We start from the raw sequence: 19624 nt of genomic DNA, 5'->3' as shown, positions 1-19624 counted from the left end.
GCACCCAAGCGATTTCAGCTTACGATGAGTTTTCAAACGGATCATATCTCTATTCATGGAAAACCCTCACTCGTTCCTTATGGACCTGACAATCCAAGTGTTAGATTGGGCTCCTGGCTCTGCAAATCTAAAGCGCCTGGCGGACAATAGCAAGTTGTGTTAATGAACAATTCAGCTGAAGATAGAAGAAAGTACAAAGCATTTTCCCACTGTTAATCTATGACATTCTTGGAACTCAGACAAGTATGCTGAATACTTGAAAAACTGGTTATGGTTTTATTCGTCAAACCCTGACCTAAACTTGATAGAACCCTGTGAACTGCTAAGCAGTCGACACGAGTACTATACTTTCCAGACTACACCTCGAAACCCAGATCATTATAGATGAGACAAGAACGGAGCTTTTTAACCCTGTAAAACTAACCATGAGTAAAATTTACTTCACATCGTTTGGTCGTAACTGAAGACGGTATGCGAGAGCTACAGAAACGTGGAAGAATCTGTTACAGAATTAACCAATTTTGGATTATCTGAAAGCTGCGGCCGCTGGTTGTAGCAGCAGCGGAATCAGGCGGTTTTAAAAACTGGATGTCTTTAATGCTAGTTTTCTAGGGTTAAAAGCATGCAGCTCCTCCAACGCTCTCAGTCGTTTACGTCAAAATACACATTGGCCTAAAAAAAATCGACACGAATCAAATTTCGTATGACTTTCAAAACATTTAACGAATTCGCATTATTCATATAAACAAAAACGATGCCGTACGTGATCGTAAATGTATGTACATACGAACATTCAAGTATTTTTTCCTTTCCATAACCGTACAAATTATGAAATTTGAAACTCAGCACGCACAAAAAAATACAAAATCATTACCAGTACGACGTGGTATTCTAAATGCTCTGCTAAAAGTGCATTCAAACGGGGAAATGCGAATACTTTTTCAATGCATTCTGATGTCAAATTAATAAAGTGAACTTCCACTTTTCTGTGTGAACACCCAAAACGTACTTACTGCCAATTTTCGTAAATGTAGCTGGCAGGGTGTAACAGCAACTTGAAGAACGCAAATCGCTTTTGAAAACTAATTTCAACTTACTCACACTGCTGTGACATTTTTGTAGAAAGCGCTGTCATACCTGGTGTCGTTTTTGGCACCTTTTTTCGAAATAAGAAAATCTAATATCGAATAAAATATTAAATATTGTATTTTGAAAGTTAAGAACTACAACTGCTGCAACCACAAACCTTTCGAAATTCTTTTTGACAGACTTGGCGAAATTATTTGCATTGCCACGTCTGACTACGCTATAAGCCTGCAAAAACTTTGATTTTAGCTGCTGCTTTTATGTATACATAGTAAAAACGTAAACTCAAAAATTTCATGCTCGTGATTTTTGTGGCATTTCTACCCTTGATCACCACAGCCGCAAACGCATAGGCAGGCAAGCAACATCAATTTGAAGCCATAAAGGCAAGACGCATTTTGGTTGACGTTTGTTTATGGCGCACTAACTCTGCCTAACGACTGACTGACTGACTGACTGCTTGCCTGCTTGCAGTTTTAATGTAACGGCTGGGTATGTATGCATTTATGCTCTTCAACGATCTACCTACCTTGGCAATTGACAGGGAAATGCATTGAAAATTCTCGCAGCTTTAGAGAGTTTTGTGACATTCGCAGTTTTCACAAAGGAAAAACTCTGCGCGAGGATTTTTAATACTATTTAACGTTTTCTACCTGAAGTCTTTAGGTAAATCGGCTCACAAAAGACCGGCTATCCTGTTGCGAGATACGTGATTTTTGCTACTAAGTAGAGGATTGCATTGATGTGGCGCGGCGGAGAGGCAACGAGAGGACAGAATTACTCTCTGCAAGAAGATTTAAAAGGATCAAGCAAACACGCTAGGCAGTCTTGTAAAAGTGTCTATAAATAGAGGTTGTATGCGCCTGTGAGTCGCCATTAGTGGTAGATGTAAAAATATTAGATTGCAGTAGGTGCGTACATATTTTGGAACCTTGTAAGAAAATATAAATTTTTTTTTTATATAACGCTGAGAGAAAACTGTGTGAAGAGTGAATTAAAAATGAATGAAAAATAGTGTGAAATACAAATCGCGATTTTTTTAAGGAAAAGCGCCCGAAGCTCATTTCCCGCGCAATTTCCTAGGAACTGAGTATAAAAATAAACAAGAGGTGTTTAGTGATTGAAAGAATATCCCGTTTGGTAGGTACTTAGCTTTTTAATGGATTCAAGAAAAATGTGTCATAAAGACAACACTTATATAGTCAGTGGGTATAGTTAATGAACTAAGGTTCCTTAACTACATATTTTCAGTACAAAATGTGAAAGTTAACTGCCGATTGTGAGTTAACTCTTCACTGAGGATATTGCCCTAAGACAAATAAATTGAAGAAGTTTGTTTTCCATAAAAAAAGAAGACACGACTGTTGCATATAAAAATTATTTAATTAAAAAAAAGAAGGTGCGCCTGGGCCACACTGGAGAAGTGAAACTTACGTTACATATCTATTTTGTCTCATAACCAATATATGGACATACATGCATACATCTGCTTTTGCTTAAGGTTATATTTTTTGTCTTTCTCCTATCTATATCCCGATTTTGTTATCGGTACGGTATAAAGATAAAAATTAAGAGAAAGGTAAACAGAATAACGTAAATGTAATTTGAACGAACAGGGGTAGAGGGTTCGTTTAATACTCTATCGATAACAAAATATCGATAGTAACATCCAACAAAATATCGATAACAAAACGGATAAAAATATCGATAACGAATTCGATAAAAATTTTGATAGCAAAATCGATTAGAAAATCGAAACACATCGATATTGATAAAAAAAAATCGATAACAAAAATCGATTAGAAAACTGATAAAATTATCGATAACAAAATCGACAAAAATATCAATAACAAAATCGATCAAAATATCGATAACAAAATCTATAAATAATCGACAAAAATATCAATAGCAAAATCGATAACAAAATCGAAGCACTTGTTTCAGCCCCAACCATTTCCGATGCACAATTTCCGTTGAGTTTGCCAATTTACTCCCAACCAACCAGCCGCCGCTAAAGAAGTTTCACTTCAATTGCGCTTTTAAAATTTAAGTGAATTGGTTTTTGGTTCGTATCGAATCGATGCGCCAACACTTAGCAATTGTTTCTTTCACATACAAATTTTTCATAAAGCTTGATATTTTGTAACCCGATTAAGAAGCAGCCAGCTCTGATAATTTCAGCTTCCCTTATCAATACTAAAAATTCCTTAGTGGACGTTTTCTTTATACAGGGTGATTCAATAAGACCGCAGATGTTTGCAATCGTGTAATTGTTTCATGCCCTGTGTGGCAAGTGGCAGCTTCCTGTTTAAGCCACATATTTTTCAAGTCGATGCCATCTAATTCATGCCATAAAAAGTTTGTTATCATGTCACGTTAACATCCATTTACCCGCAGCAGCGTTGCCGGTAGCATTTTCAAAGAAGTACGGTCCGATGATTCCACCAGCCTAAAAACCACACCAGACAGTGACTCGTTGTGGGTGCATAGTTTTTCTTGAATGACATCGCACGTTTAATAATATAGAGATTTAATTCAAAACTTACATTTTTGGAGATTTCATCATACAATTAATAAGCTTGATATGGAGAATATGTTCAGCCTTCGCATCTGTCTTTCGGTATACCAACTGCAAATCAACCTATTGGAGAGAGCTCTGATGGCGCTTTACTGTCTGAAAAGATTACTAAAGTAAGCCATTTGCTTAATGCAGTACATGCATTTCTGGAACCCAGATGAGGGAGCCCATTTTTCCAGATTTTCCAGAGCGAAAGCCCACCTCTTTTTAATACCGGAACGTTTTTCCCAAAATGCCTGAATAGTGGTCGCTCCTAGGAAGAATACCGTCAGATATTTGTGGGTGCAACTCTTTTGAGGCTACTGATGCTTGAACAAAAATATGGAATAAGAAGCCATACTTTGAAGTTTATTGACCGCTGTTATGTAAATGTTTCAGGTTACAAAGTACGTAGGCGTAGCAAAAATCGGACGGACGACCATGCGGTATAATCACTCTATTAACTTTGAGCGCAGACCCAATGTCCGATCCAAAAAAGGCTTTTACAGGTTCACATGGTCCGTGTGGCTTTACTAAGAGGCTTGTCAAAGTGGCAGTTCCAACTCAGTCTCTAATCTAGGGTTATATCAAGAAATTTTACCTCGTCATAATATTCAAATACTATCATTCTAAGTCGCGAATTACTGCAAAAAAAAATTTTACTAAAAACTATTCTTCTTTTATCCTTTCAGATATTTATCTTACGACTGGCATACATTCAAAAGACTTCTAAAACCCGCCAAATTTGAATAAACCTTCCACCAGCATTTATATAAACATACATACATACGTACACTCATCTATATATATTTTATATAGTACATACATATATGAAATAAAAGCTCAACATAAGCACCGATACAAAAAGCGTAGATCTGCAAAACAGTATTACAAAGCATGGGCGAATTGGAAGAGAAGGAGACAGGACCATCAGAAACCACACCACAGCAAGAGGTTGTTGACGAACCCAAAGAAACCGACAAGATGCTCGAGAAAAAAAACGATGCCGACACGGCTGAGCAGCAAACAGAAAATGCGGACGCAAAGGATAAGAATCCAAGTCCTAATGCGGAAAAGAAAAAGGCTGCCTCCTCCAAACCAACAACACCAACTTCTTTGAGTGGTAAAAAATCTCGCACCCAATCGGTTGAACAGCTGGCCACCGCGCAAGCCGGTGCTGCGGAAGCGCAGCCCGCAAGGGTAAATGGCGGTAGCGGCGAGGAAATTATTGACATACCCGAAACTGGTAAGAGTGAGGAGAGTGATGAAAAGAAAATCTCCACTCAAGATCGTGAAGTAAAGCCGAAGAAAATACCAATTGGTGGTTTGAAATTGCCTGGGTTCTTTATGAAAAATAAGCCCAGAGCTGATGGAGATGGTGCTGATGGTGAACTATTGGAAAAGGAAAACAAGGATGAAGTGCCTGCCGATGCTGCTGCGAGCGCCGAAGGCAAACCGAAGAAGGAAGAGAAGCCACGCAGTAATTTTGGTGAGCGCTTGCGTAACTTTTTCGTGCGCAAGCCAGCCGCAGAAAAGCAACAGACCGCGAAACAAACGGCCAATGGAGATGCTGATGCAAAGAGTGGTGAGTTTGAAAGCGCAGAATCTAAGTTTGTTTTTTAGAAACAAATTTAATTAGGAGTTTGACTAAATTTGAATTTTTTTGTTTTTTTTTCTCTTTGATTACTAGAAGCAACTGCTGAGGCAGCTGCCGCCGATGGTGAGGCTAACAACACAACCACCGTTTCTGATGCGCCACCACAGAAGCGAGGTCTATTGAATGCTATCAAATTGCCGATTGCAAATATGATACCGCGCAAGAAGACAGATGACGACGTGGAACTGGGCATGAGCAAGGCTGGACTGGCCTCGATGGAGACACTCGATGACTCGCTGAAGGATCAGGATTGTGTTGATAAGGCACCCGCTAAGAATAATGGCACCGATGAGATTACCAAGCTGAAGAAATCACCTAGTGGTGAAATCAAGCAAGCTTCGCCGGAAGAGGTATGTACACATGCATGTTGAAGATCATGGAAATTAATCGAAAAACCACAAACAATAAAAAAAATTATAAAAGTGTTATTATTAACGATGACAATATGCGTAAATATAGCAATGAGATCGATTAGTTTATTGGTAATGTTAACGATAAATTTAAATATGACAAATGTATCGGCTATGATAACCTGCAAATAGTATCGAAAATGTTGTAGTACAAAAATATCGATAACTTAATTAGCAATTTTACCGATAAATATAAATATCATGATATCTATAGAAAAATATTTAAACTATAACAATGACAAATATAGCTTGAAATACATCGATAAAAAAAAATCGCCAATAAGGTCGAGCATTTTATTGAAAAGGATAGAAAATCAATATAACAATTTCGATAAATACATCGATAATGACATTGGTATATGCCTTTATCGATAATTAGATGTGCGCATATGTATGCATATGAATAAATGTATTTATCGATAACAAATTCAATAAATAAATCAATAATGATATGAGTAAATACTTCGATACCGTTATCGCTAAATTGATATGCATACATACATACATAAATATGGGCGCACACGGTTATCGGAAAATATTTACACTTTGGCAATGATGAAAGGTGTTATCGCTAATTATCGATTATTATGTTGGCAACTATATCGATAAATAAAAGAAAGGTAAAATCTTAAATCATACTTTAACACTTTTGTAAAATAAATCTATATTAATATCGATAAATAAACCTATCCATAGTTATGTCTACCATGAAATACAAAGATGCATATATGTACCTACCGATAATGTGTTCGATAAATACATAGGTGAGGCACTAGGTGTACTGATAACTATGTGTTTTCGAAACAATTTTTCTTCTTATCTAATACTAAATTATCGTTCCGTAAAAATAACGGAACCACCATTTAATCTAAAATAATCGATGAATCACGAAACGCCTCCATTAAACGAGTATTGTTAAATCTACATATCTCTCGGGTTAATTAACAAAAAAATATTCGGGCTCAATCAATCCGAACATGCTGTTCATGGACGTACTACATATTCTTATATGTATGTATATCGATAACGAACCCGAGCACACGCGTACGTGGCTACAGCAATGATATTGATAAATATATGTTGCTAGTTATATCGATAAATATTAATATCGATAATTTTATGTATCGATAATTGTGCTTTGCAATCAATAACTATTATCGATAAATACGTCGATAGTCAACACACCAACGTGGCACTAACCATGATAATTATAGTTGTCGATAACGATAAATATGAAAACATATTTGTAATATAATATCTGTAATTATGCGAGAAGAAAGTGATCAAAAGTAATACATTAACAATTTCGATTAATATATATCGATAGCTCTTTTTATCGATAATAAGGCCGATAAATATATCGATTACGGTTTCCAATTTAGATACATTTATTTGGGGTGTTCACAGTTCGTTCCAAATTGTGTCTGAAAATGTAGACGTCTACATTTTGAGACATCTTTAGCATCAAACTGTGAGCACCCCTTTCTAGCAGTCGTCGCAAAATCGTCTCAAAACTTTGCTGGTGTTGCCAGACATTTCTTCTTTGCGTGCTTTTTTATATGTCGCCTTTCGATTTTGTTTCTGAAAAATTGTAATTATTTAACTTAATTACCAATTCCTAATATTTGTTATTTCTTTTCCTTGATTTGTTTCTTTTCATCAGAAATTGCGCTCAAATTAAATGCAAATACAGAAAACGTGCCCAATACATAAAAAAAAGCGATTAGTATTGCCATAATGCAACCCTGCTGCGAGGTTGCAAAATGTAGACGCGTAAAAAACATACCTTTGAGTGTGACAAAATGTAGACGGCGTCGTTTTCCAATTTTGTATGGGAAACAACAACACCACAGATTTTACGGTTAGAAAACGTCTTAAAATGTAGACGTCTACATTTTGAGACACTATTTGGAACGAACTGTGAACACCCCAATTATTTATTATTCAATCTGAGATATTTTTAAAGTTACGTACAGTTAAAGCCGCTTCAATACCTCGTCAGTTTAAGGCCTCACCCCCTAACTATCTCAGTTTTTCATGCTCCAATTCTGATTTATTTCACCTTAGCTCTTCCTCTTTTATGTAGTAGCTCAGGAAGAACAAATTTTCCGGCGAGATTCTATTGTAGCCTTTTTACTATCACTATCCCAAAATCTACACACCTAATCTCTCAATTTTTTTATTTCTCATCCTTTCTACAGAAATCACCCGAGGAGCCAGAAATCCCTATGTCCTTTGCCGATCGCTTGCGTTCGTATCGCTGCTCTGTGGATGATGGTCTCATCGTGCTAGGCATTTTACTCTTCATTTTGCTACTCGTTGTTATCGGCTATGTACTGTCGCACGAGACGCTCACCTCGCCGCCATTGCGCGAAGGCCGCTTCATTGACGCAGTAACCGGTTGTGGCATGGTTGAGGGCTTACAAGAGGATGGCGCATTCGCCTTCCGTGGCATTCCATACGCTCAACCACCCGTGGGGGATCAACGCTGGCGGGCGGCACAACCGATTAGCGGCATAGAAGACTGCTGGAACGGTACTTTGAAGGCGCACAACGTCAGCAACTATTGTACACAACGCCTGGGCAATGGCACTCTTGTGGGCGATGAAGATTGCCTCTATTTGGATATCATCACGCCGCATGTACGCTACACCAGCCCAGTGCCCGTAATTGTACTAATCGGCGCCGAAACATTGACTGGTCCCTCACCGGGTGTGCTCCGCCCATCTGCGCGTTATTCACGTTCGCATGACGTCATTTTCGTGCGTCCGAATTTCCGTTTGGGTGCATTTGGTTTTCTCGCACTCGACGTGCTCACCAAGGACGCCTATCCACGCACATCGGGCAACTATGCGCTAACGGACATCATTGCCGCACTAAAATGGATACAATTGAATATCGCACACTTTGGCGGTGATCCCAAATCAGTGACGCTACTCGGCAACCGCGCAGGCGGCACTCTCGTATCGGCGCTGGTGACATCCAACAAAGTTAACGAACTCTATACACGCGCTTGGGTCTCTTCTTCGTCTGCGATTTTCCCTGGCAAACCATTGGAAGAGTCGGAGAAGCGTAATGAGCAATTTATGACCGCTTTGGATTGTCAAGATGTTGCATGCTTACGCACCGCCTCCACCGAACAAATTTGGGCTGCCACACCAGACACTTGGCTACACTTTCCCGTCGACCTGCCGACCGTTGATGAAAATCCAGGCGCGCATCACGAGTGGCTCGTACTGGATGGTAACATACTTCAACGTCATCCAGCCGATGCCTGGAAGGAAGAGCATACCGGCAAACCGAAACTTGTGATGGGCACAACAGCGCATGAGGCGCACACCGAACAACTGCGACAACGCCACGCCAACTGGACTGCTGATGAGGTGCGTGCTTTCATCCATTCGTCGAAAATCGGCGCACTCAATCTAACCGAAGAAGCTATACGACTCTACAATGCGACCAACTATCGCAGTTTGGTCACCATGATCACCGACATACGCACCATTTGCCCGCTGCTAACCAATGCGCGCCTACAACCATCAGTGCCCTTCTATGTGGTGCAACAGGGCGAGGGCGAACACCAATTGGCCTCTGTCGATACAGATGTGCTCGCCATACTGGGCCGCTATGAGCCGCACACTGTTGAACAACGACGATTTGTGTCGTCCATGCAACAGCTATTCTACTATTACATTTCACATGGCACCGTGCCACAATACGAACCGAGTCGACGAGTGTTGTATGTTGCGCAAGATCCGCTGCCACAACAGGATCATCCAAATTGTAATTTCTGGATACGTCATGACATTGTGCCGCGTTATGCACGCGTGGATTAAGGTGGTGTGCGGTAGGCATGGAGAGGGGAAGGGAAGGGCGAAAGCGACTGAGTTGTCCTGCGGTGAGGTAGAGAGAGCGACAAACCTGTTGATAAACAAGTTGATGTGTGTTAAATAGTATGCGAAGCAGGTGGCTGTGGATTTTTGTAGAGCGAAATGAAAACAAAGAGAACAAATTGGGAGCCGTGCAGAGTCCACCGTGGCTGCGGCACATCGATGTTTAATACATAGACAAGCATACACATGCCTACACCCAAATAAAGACCATTCATATACGAATGCATTTATAGAAACTACAAAAAAAATAAGTANACCCAAATAAAGACCATTCATATACGAATGCATTTATAGAAACTACAAAACAAAAAATTAAAAATTTGAATGGCAAGCAGCTACTATCCACAACAAATCCAATGAATATCATCTGTAATATATGGGTCAATCCAAGAAAAATTGGAATCGACCATTTTCGATTTGGATGAATTTCGGTCAGAACTTTTCTTTTGCCATATAACGAAGGTCTGCAAAACCAATTCTAAAGCGAAAAACCCCCAAATTTTCCCGATTTTGCAAGTTAATTTTTTGAGTATCTCAAAATCTATTATATCTACAAAAATATTTCTGGTTTCGTGTTGAAAGCGATATCTGCTACTACATAAAAAAATAAAAACAAATTAAAAGGATTTAATTTTTTATTTTTTTTTTAATTTTGAAATTTAAAAAATCGTAAAACAGAAACCTATGTAAATGTTTGGCTTCATTGTCAAGAAGGTGTATGTTTTTTAAGATATGAATTTTTGAACTTTGAAAAAAAATTTAAAAAACTTTAAATTAAAAATAATTTTTAATTTAAAATTGTTTAACATAACTTTACTAAGAGTTGGGAAAAAAACTTTGTTCAAAGTTCAAAACTCATTTAAAAAAAACCCTTAAAATTTCAGGATCTTTTAAGATCAGCTAAAAAAAATTAGACACAAATTTTTATAAGTGCTCTGACGATATTTTCAAAATTAAAGAATAAAAAAGATTTATAAGTTTTGCTCTAATGATATTAATAATTTCGAAATTCTGAGATTTTTTTATTTTTCGAGTTATTTTTGATCTATTTTTTTTTCAACCCTAAATATCACCTTTAAAACATTTTTGTAACTATAACAGTTTTTGAGATAATCGAAAACTAAACTTGCGAAATCCCGAAAATTAGGAAATTTTGAAATTTACATAATTTTCGAAAAAAAAAATAAATTGATTTTCTTTGGCAGAACTTCGTTATATGATAAAGGAAAATTTCTTACCAAAATATAGCCAAATAAAAAATGTTCGATTTCAAACCATGGTCTATTTGATATGGATTGACCCATATGGAAATAAAAAAAAAGAAACCTCCATCCCCCACTTAAAATTCAAGAGCAAATTTTGCAAATACATATACAGAAAAAATATATAATATATTGCATGTCAAGTGTTTTCTCTGGAGCTTTATAATCCGATTTTACAAGAAATTTTTGCACTTGAAGTTTTTTTCTTTTTTATACGAAAATTTCTTACTCCGAAACAAAAACAAAAAACATTTAAAAAAAATCATGCAGTGTTTATTTGTTTTACTTTTATGCATAACTAATATTAATACTATTGAAAAAATAATAAATAAACAACAAAAACACTTAGTGGCTAAGCAATGCTAGTTTTTATATGTATGTAAATTTAATTTAAAGAATAAACGAAGTAAAAGTAAGAGTTAATAAATTTAAATTTATTTATGTGTAAATTTACATAAATGAAATTATATTCGCCGCGCGCGCAGCGAGTTTTGAAATCATTCGATTCGAATATTTGTGGAAAAAATCTCTAAGTTAAATGTATGATTTTATTTTTTTTTGATATACAATACATATATAAGTTCGTATTTTATGTATGTAATATTAGCATAAACAACACAAACACAAAAAACATAAACATACACAAAAACACTCATATACATACATACATACAAATATACAAAAATACAAATACACTTACATTAAAATAAAATAAATAAAAAAAAATGTAAAACAAATTACTTGAAAAGTTAAAAACCAAACCAAAAATGTTGTTTTCTTCAACTCAATGCCACAAGATTCCTAAGGGGATAGACAAAATCCTACTAATCAGCTAGTACATATGTCGCAGAAACCGACTCGGAATTAGTTTTTGTCGAAAATAAAAACCGAAACCTATTTCATTTGCTGTCGTGAAAATCTATCGAATTTTGATTTTCCTGTTTTCTTTCACAACTTACAAATTTTTACCAATTACAAATTTGAAAGTGAAGTTGCGCGTTTTACTGGATAAAATGTAAAAAAATTTTGGAACTTCAAAGTTAAAGACCAAACTATTTAAATAAAATTTCTGAAAACTTGAAATTTCTTCCAATTCTGCTTCTTCGTCTTTGTCTTCGTCTTTTTATCTTCGTTTTCGTAGTTGTTTTTCGGAAATTTTTCTTAGCGAAACTTGGTATGTATACTTCTTTTCGACGTAGGGCGGATGGTACTGAAAATGGGCAAAATCGGGCAATAACCACGCCTACCTCCCATATAACGATAGTTTTCAGAAATACGAGAACCGCGTTATTTTAGTAACGACTGAAGATTATTCACTAAAAATTGACATTTATAATCTTTTTTATGCGAAAAATAAGATTATAAATTTTTTGAAAATGGGCGTAGCCACGCCCACTTATGATTCAACGTATATATTTTGGGAACCGCGCCACCAATTTCTCCCAAACTTGGCACGGTTGTTGGTCTTGGTACAGCATACCAAATCGCTGAAAATTTTTAAAACCCGACAATAACCACGCCTACATCCCATATAACGGTAATTTAGAGAATTACGAAATCTTCGATAAATCAGTAAATACCGAAGCTAATTTATTCAACATTAATGCTTGCAACAATTCCTTAGCTCAAAATACGTTTGTGATAAAATTTTGGAGAATGGGTGTGGCACCGCCCACTTATGATCGCATACATATATGTATCTCGGCAACCGTTCGACCAATATGTACCAAACTCGGTACAATTATTGTGCTTGCCACATAAAAGCAAAACGCTGAAAACTATTGAGATCGGATTAAAATTACGCCCACTTTTTATATAACCGTTAATTTAAGAAATGCTTGAAACTTCGATATTTCAAAATTTAAGGAGGCTAATTTAAACAAAACTGATACTAACAACGATCCCTTGAAAAGAGGTAACATTATTATGGAATTTTGGAAAATGGGCGTGATACCGCCCACATATAACTACATAAGTTTATCGAAGATGTTTGAAATAGGGATAAATCCACCCCTGCTTTTCAAGTAGCGGTAGTTTTCGGAAAGGTGAAAAAAACTATCAGCCTCATTGCGTAAGTCGTAAATTAGGCTGAATTGTACGACTCGACTACATTAGCATTGTCTACTGTCGTGCTGAAATAAGTAAACGACGAAAATTGTGGAAAACTATGCAGTGCTGCCAAGTTCTTCCGTTTTAATACACTAGTCGAGTGGAAATTTTAGGCAATGACGCTAAATTTTCGATACGATTCGACTCTCGGAAAACGACTTGCATTCGGCACGACTCTCGCAATGAGGCTGTACATTTGATACTTGCGCCGGGTATCTAATGTTCGGCTCCGCCCGAACTTAGACTTTTTACTTGTTTCTTATATAAAATACCTGGAAAACTTTGAGCGCTTTTAGCGACCTCTAAATATTTTTTGATTTTTGATAAAAAATAGGCGTATATTTTTTTCGATATAGAACAATCCTAGGGGGTGAGAGCATTAAAATTCCAACTTTACTGTTTTTGGACCACCCTGATGTGCACACAAATTTATTCTTATTTTTGTAGCTTTAACGATTCAAACTTGCTATTTATGAAATTCACTCACCCAACTATAAAAGAGATATAACTAGGGAAAAGTGCATATATGTACTAATTTATAAAAAAAAATTATCATGGTACCTATTATTATTATTATAATTATACCATGAAAATTTGTTATATTTGTATGTATATTTGCTTGTATTAAAAATCTTAATAATGAAATATATGAAACATAAAACAAATGTTTAAAAAGTATATTCTTTAAAATAAGAAGGAATGGTAATTTCTGGCAGATGAAGTCCACAGGCGTTATTCCTCCCTTCAAACCGTCGTTGATGGTTGTGTGACATACATATGTCTGTATTTCGCTCGTAAGTTCGTAAAGATTACTCGTGAAGTGTCTAAGAAGTAGCGCTACTTCCAGCAAGTTGTTGTTCTGTTGTTATATGGCGTGGGCAACTAGGGGTCATATACTTTGCAGTCCACTCCCTATGTAACCTAAGGCCGGAACAGGTTCTTAGGTGAATTCATCCGTTGCAAGGATTGCAAATAACCGAAGTAGTAAATACCAGCCCAAAGCAGAAGGATTGTGCAAGGTGTTCCTCTAAGTGATCGCCAAAACAGAAGCCCGTAGCCGGATAAAACCCCTTCCGAGTCAGATGAATATACATAATAGCCTATATATTTTCCTTAACTCTAGAAAAACTTCAATTTTTATTTTTAACCGACTTCAAAAAAGGAGGTTATCAATTCGTCGGAAAATATATATTATTGGCGTTTTAAATAACTATCTCATTTTCAGGGCAACTATCTTCCCTGACAAAGCTTCACAGGGCAGCGAGTGTGCCTTTTTGCCTGTGTCATTTTAAGAAACGAACACAAAATTTTCTCAATTTTGGCTTTCATTTAGAATCGACCACAAATAGAGAAAGGGGCAATTAAAAGGCGATATTTTTTTTTAGTAGAAACGAAAACGCCATCAGCTTCTTTAATGTTCTTAAACCAGAGGTAGTCAATAAGAACGCCACAAGGCAATACATTTTTATTGTTGTTGTTTTAACAGCATACAAATTCCCCAAAGAGATTTTGGGGAGTGTTGCTGGAGTGACAGTCCTTGGCCAGATATAAATCTGGGTCGTTCCGGTTACGTAGACCCGACTGTCGTGGGAACGTACATTTTTATGTTCACATTCAGTCTGAGCAAAATTTTATTATTATATTTATGAGTTTATTATTTTACATCTATATATTTTTTGCTTTAGCTTAGATATAGACTTAATGATCACAAATATCATTTGGTTGCTGCATCCTCATCTAACCTACATGGTTAATTTTACAAGCTAATAATGAAAGAACGACAACTTTTATGAAATATGTAAGCTCATTGTGAACCTGCTAGGCTCAAAGTTGATAAAAAAAAAAAATCTCATAATCTAAAAATAAGGAATATTTGGGAGTATCAGTAAGTGAAAATACAAAAAAAAAAAACTAATAAAAATACATACCGTCGCCTGGGAAAAAGATTGTCGTAAGCGCCATTTTGACGATTTGTAGTTCTAGATGCAGTTATGTATANATCTAGATGCAGTTATGTATATATTTTGAAATAAGGTCTTTAGATTTGTGTTATCAGTTTTTATATCTCTCTTTTAGTTTCCAAGATACTGACTACAACATTTCCGATAATTTAGTAAAAATTTAGTTGGTGATGCAGTCATATTAAACTTATCGATATCTTAAAAATATTGAGTAAAAAGTGTCGTTAATTTGGTAGAAATTGTTCTCACATTTTGTCGTATTTCATGCAAAGTGGCTGCCAAATTGTGGACAAAATTTTACTAAAGAAAATCCCTCTTAAACTCAAAACTAATTAACAATAAACATTAAAAATTAAATAATTTAAGTATTTGGTGAACTAGTAACATTTTCAGAGACTTTGGAGAAAATCTATCTTCGTGTTTTTGAGAAATTGCATTCCAAGCTTCAATCGCGATTTCCCACAACCTGCCGAAATTAACATACGACAATCTTTTACCCAGGCGACGATACGTACATACATATCGGCATATATCAACAAAAAAAAATACTACACAATGGTAATCAATTAAGGATGTTGTTATTAAGCTTTTGCATTTCATACTATGTATTTGTGGAAGTCAGTTTATACATGCGACATTTGGTTTCGGATAGACCTGCCAAATAAGTTGCATTGTTTACATAAACTGCACATATATCATAGATTACTTCCTGTGCTGGCATTGTTTGGATGCGCTGTTCTCGTCGCACATCGAACAATGCTAACTGTTTGACGTCTTGTATGTAGCCGGCTACTAGGGTATTCGCTTCTACGGCAACTTGAGCGCAACGTGTCATTATTGGCGTCGCTTTGGAACCATGAAATATTACTTTCACATTTATTAAAGGTGTGTCGTCTACCTTCTCCAAACGTCCAACAATGTAGCGTGATTGTGGGTGACGTACACTGCATCGCGCCGACACAAGCAACGTTTCTTGGGCGGCATCATAATGCATTGAACTAAAAGGGCCCTCAACATTGAGCCGGGTTGCAATNTCGTGTCATTATTGGCGTCGCTTTCGAACCATGAAATGTTACTTTCACATTTATTAAAGGTGTGTCGTCTACCTTCTCCAAACGTCCANACGTGTCATTATTGGCGTCGCTTTGGAACCATGAAATATTACTTTCACATTTATTAAAGGTGTGTCGTCTACCTTCTCCAAACGTCCAACAATGTAGCGTGATTGTGGGTGACGTACACTGCATCGCGCCGACACAAGCAACGTTTCTTGGGCGGCATCATAATGCATTGAACTAAAAGGGCCCTCAACATTGAGCCGGGTTGCAATAGTTGTGGTGCTACCATCAGTGTATTCGTAGAACCAAAGTGACTGCAATTTGCAGACGAGAAAACCACCATTAGGGAAATGACTGCCGGGAAACACGCTGGCCACATTAATCACAGTGCTAAAATCACCTATAAATACAATTGAAATAAGAAATATACCATGACTTACATATACATACACATACACACGTATTTCCATCAGCACGTACCTTCAGTTTTGTACTCCTCCAAAATGTTATCTGAAAAACGTATATCGTATGTATATGTGCTGCCATTTGAGCTGCCTAAATACAGCACATTCTCTCGATCCTTGCGGTCCATTGCACAAGCCCAGAGAGTTTTCTCGCCTGGTTCAAATATGGAAACCACTTGACGCGTACGCAAATCAAACAACTTTGATCGTGTCTCCATGCTAGCGACTGCCAGCAATTGTTGGTCAGCGTTTAGACACATATCGCGTAAGAGCTTTGTCGAAGCATGCAGGAACGTTGTGGCACGAAATGTGGCCATATCGATGAAGCGCACACCATAACCAGGAAAAAGACCCTGTGCGCTCTTCTGTGACGCCAAAATTGATGATTGCTGTGCGGCGTGTATTATTACACGACAACCAGGCTCACGCGTTATCGTGATAGTGGTCTCGAGATGAAGTCGATGCATCTGCAGTCGTAACAGTTGCTTGCCATTGGCAAGATCTGCCTCATAACTAAAACTGCCGCTACCACCACCACCAGCCCGTAGCAGCTGCTTCATACGTTCATTATCGGCAGACATGGACTCCAGTTGCATGGCTACAACTTTATTTGTCATTTTCAATGCCGCGACTTCTGTTTGCAGTGATTGTGAACGTCGACGCTCCGCCTCCAATTCGTCGCGCAATCGATGCTCTTCACTGCGGTCAATCGCGCGCAGACGTTTGGCATATAAGCAGCGTATGTCGCGATTTGTGGCTTTTGCTTTACATTGCGGGCAGGCCTTGATACCTGACTGACGTGCACTCTCTGTCAACCACCGTCGAATGCATGAATCGCCGAATAGATGGCCACATCGCAATGACACTAGGCGATGTTCACCTGACATTTCCCAGTTGTCCAGACAAATGGGGCACGTCATACCTTCATCTTCTTCATCACCTTCACCGCCACTACCAGCGCTTGATTTCACGCGCGGCGTAGTGGATTTTGAAGTGCCAAGGCTTAGGCGTTTACGTTTCTTGGGTGGTGATGGGGAGACTAAATTCACTGCAGAACCCTCAATGTTAGCTTCAATTGTGCCGGCAGCTTCAGTAGGGACACTAGGGCCAGCCATGGGATCTGGTGGTGCCGGTTCAAGTAAATTTCCTAAAATAAAAGCATATGTTAAAAAGATATATTAAAATCATAAATTGTATGTAAAGAAAATAAGTATAAGTACCATTATCTTCCGTTTCATCGCCTGCATTCTGTCCTTGTGGCGGTCCAACACTTAACATTTCTTGTTCTACTTCGGCCAAGTCATTAGCTGCTTCGTCATCTGCGTCTGTATTGTTATCATCGTCGACGTCCCGCTGTGTATCCTCCGATTGTTCAGCACTTGGTTCGGCTTCCGTTTCTATATCGCCACCATCATCATCCTCACTGATTCCTCTGAGCGCTATGTAATCATGGTCTGTATTTTCAACACGTCCGTGACGCAATCTGGTTCTTCGACGACCAGGATAACGAAATTCTATGCTTGAGTCGTCACTGGAAGTTGAACGTGTACGACGGGCGACATAATTGTGATCTCCTTGTGATTCACCATGCGATCCCGAATCTTGCATTCTATTCCGGTAACAATCTTTATCAGCATTAAACAAAATTATCTGCCGGATTTCGAGGGTAAACTTTACATTTGTGCATGGATTTTAAAGAAGAAAATTCACAGCAAAATATAAACCTTTCCGGGAGTTTGAATCAAAAGCGGCGGTCGAGGTATGGAGCTCAGTGTTGTACTTTAATTGTTTACAAAACAAAAATTTTACCTAAATGGGTAAGGATTTTCGGAAATTTTGCTATAAGGAAAAAATATGTTGTGCCTTCATCTTGTAATATTCACTTCATTAGTTATGAAAATAACTTATTGGAAGAAATTGCGTATTAAAAAGAAATATATACAGTGCAATATGGCCCAAATGTTATAATTTCGGTACAAAATTGTACCTTAACTGCCACCCTGTTTGTTGTTGTATGTGCTGCCACCTGAACAATTTAGTGGTTTTCCTTAAACTCGTAAAGTCTTAAACCGTGTAAAACTCGTAAGCTTGCGAGTCTTTTATGTGAACACCTCTTTGCGAAAAGGTGCAAGTAGGTTCNCTGCTGCCACCTGAACAATTTAGTGGTTTTCCTTAAACTCGTAAAGTCTTAAACCGTGTAAAACTCGTAAGTATGCGAGTCTTTTATGTGAACACCTCTTTGCGAAAAGGTGCAAGTAGGTTCGTAAAATGACTGTTTGACAGATCAACCAGTATTTTGTGAACCAATTTCTGTTTCGTAGTATTTTCCATAGCATCCCGCCATCTTGTCTCTATCACTCTTGGCTAAAATACAATTAAAAATGACGAAAATTTGCACAAAACCTAAGTAAATACAATTAGTGGATGAAATTCATTCACTTTATTCGCGTATAATTTTTTTCATTTTTTTTTTTCATTATTTTATCAAACATTTTAGCATAACAATTTCGGCCTCTCGGCAACACTGAAGTTTACGAGGTCGTTTGCGCATCGTTTGCGTTTACGAGGCTCGTAAATTTGCGCGGTTTACGAGGTTTACGAGGCTCTCCTATTGATTTTGGAAACTACAAATTTTCTGAACATTTACAATAACCAATGTGACTTTTTTTTAAAGAACGTAAACCGTAAACCAAATATAAAATGTAGGCTATCTACGTTATCTACGTATAATGTTATCTACGTTCTTTGTGTTTACCACATCAAAACCGCTGTTCTATTAAGACCACATTTTATGAATTCGCCTTGGGCTTTTTGATATACTATTATGCCATGAGTAAAGCAGTATTTCCAAATCATGCGCATAAAAGTCAAATTTGGTTTGTAAGCAAATCAGCCATGTACAAAGGCGGATGAACAAAATTCGCTCCACAAAACATCATAATCCTACTCTCTGGGAAACACCAATAACAAAATGGGGGCTCAAATATTCTTACGTTTTCATGCGTTGTCATGTAGGTTTTTCATACGAATATTTTTATTCAACGTAGTTATATGCCAATCGTCGCGCCTACGTATATGCATGTTATGGGGGCCAGCCTTCAGCAAAATTTGGATGAAAATAGCTTTTGACGTAGAATACGTCTTACCTTAAGGTATGGGGGCTATGT

General features: G+C 37.4%; 2 protein-coding genes across 3 annotated transcripts in view; one reads left to right on the top strand and one right to left on the bottom strand.

Moving 5' to 3' along the window:
• Nrt (Neurotactin) overlaps window positions 1–9857 on the top strand; it is a 42713-nt gene extending 32856 nt beyond the window's left edge. The window contains exons 2-4 of the mRNA XM_017625052.1: window positions 4336–5228; window positions 5334–5650; window positions 7912–9857. Coding sequence (XP_017480541.1) covers window positions 4541–5228; window positions 5334–5650; window positions 7912–9546 — 2640 coding nt within the window. The 5' untranslated portion in view covers window positions 4336–4540 and the 3' untranslated portion in view covers window positions 9547–9857. The remainder of the gene's footprint in view (window positions 1–4335; window positions 5229–5333; window positions 5651–7911) is intronic.
• A 5539-nt stretch (window positions 9858–15396) lies between these two features.
• On the bottom strand, window positions 15397–18498 carry mus302 (mutagen-sensitive 302). 2 transcript variants are annotated; one of them, XM_017625050.1, is made up of 5 exons: window positions 17678–18498; window positions 16474–17604; window positions 16131–16393; window positions 15971–16041; window positions 15397–15762 (listed from the first exon to the last, which is right to left on the bottom strand). In XM_017625050.1, exons 1-5 carry the CDS (start codon window positions 18063–18065, stop codon window positions 15537–15539), a joined length of 2079 nt encoding a protein of 692 aa, XP_017480539.1. In that variant the 5' UTR covers window positions 18066–18498; the 3' UTR covers window positions 15397–15536. The 2 variants fall into 2 exon arrangements, with proteins under 2 accessions (XP_017480539.1, XP_017480540.1); XM_017625051.1 differs by lacking the exon at window positions 15971–16041 and having other exon boundaries at window positions 15397–15944; window positions 16242–16393; window positions 17678–18497.
• Between the last annotated feature and the right edge of the window lie 1126 nt (window positions 18499–19624).

This window comes from Rhagoletis zephyria, unplaced genomic scaffold, assembly GCF_001687245.7.
Source record: "Rhagoletis zephyria isolate East Lansing unplaced genomic scaffold, Rhagoletis_zephyria_1.1 Rzeph_scaffold_03881, whole genome shotgun sequence".
In the NCBI taxonomy this organism is placed as follows: domain Eukaryota; kingdom Metazoa; phylum Arthropoda; class Insecta; order Diptera; family Tephritidae; genus Rhagoletis; species Rhagoletis zephyria.
Note: the sequence above shows the minus strand (reverse complement) of the source record. Positions and strands in the feature narration are given on the sequence as shown.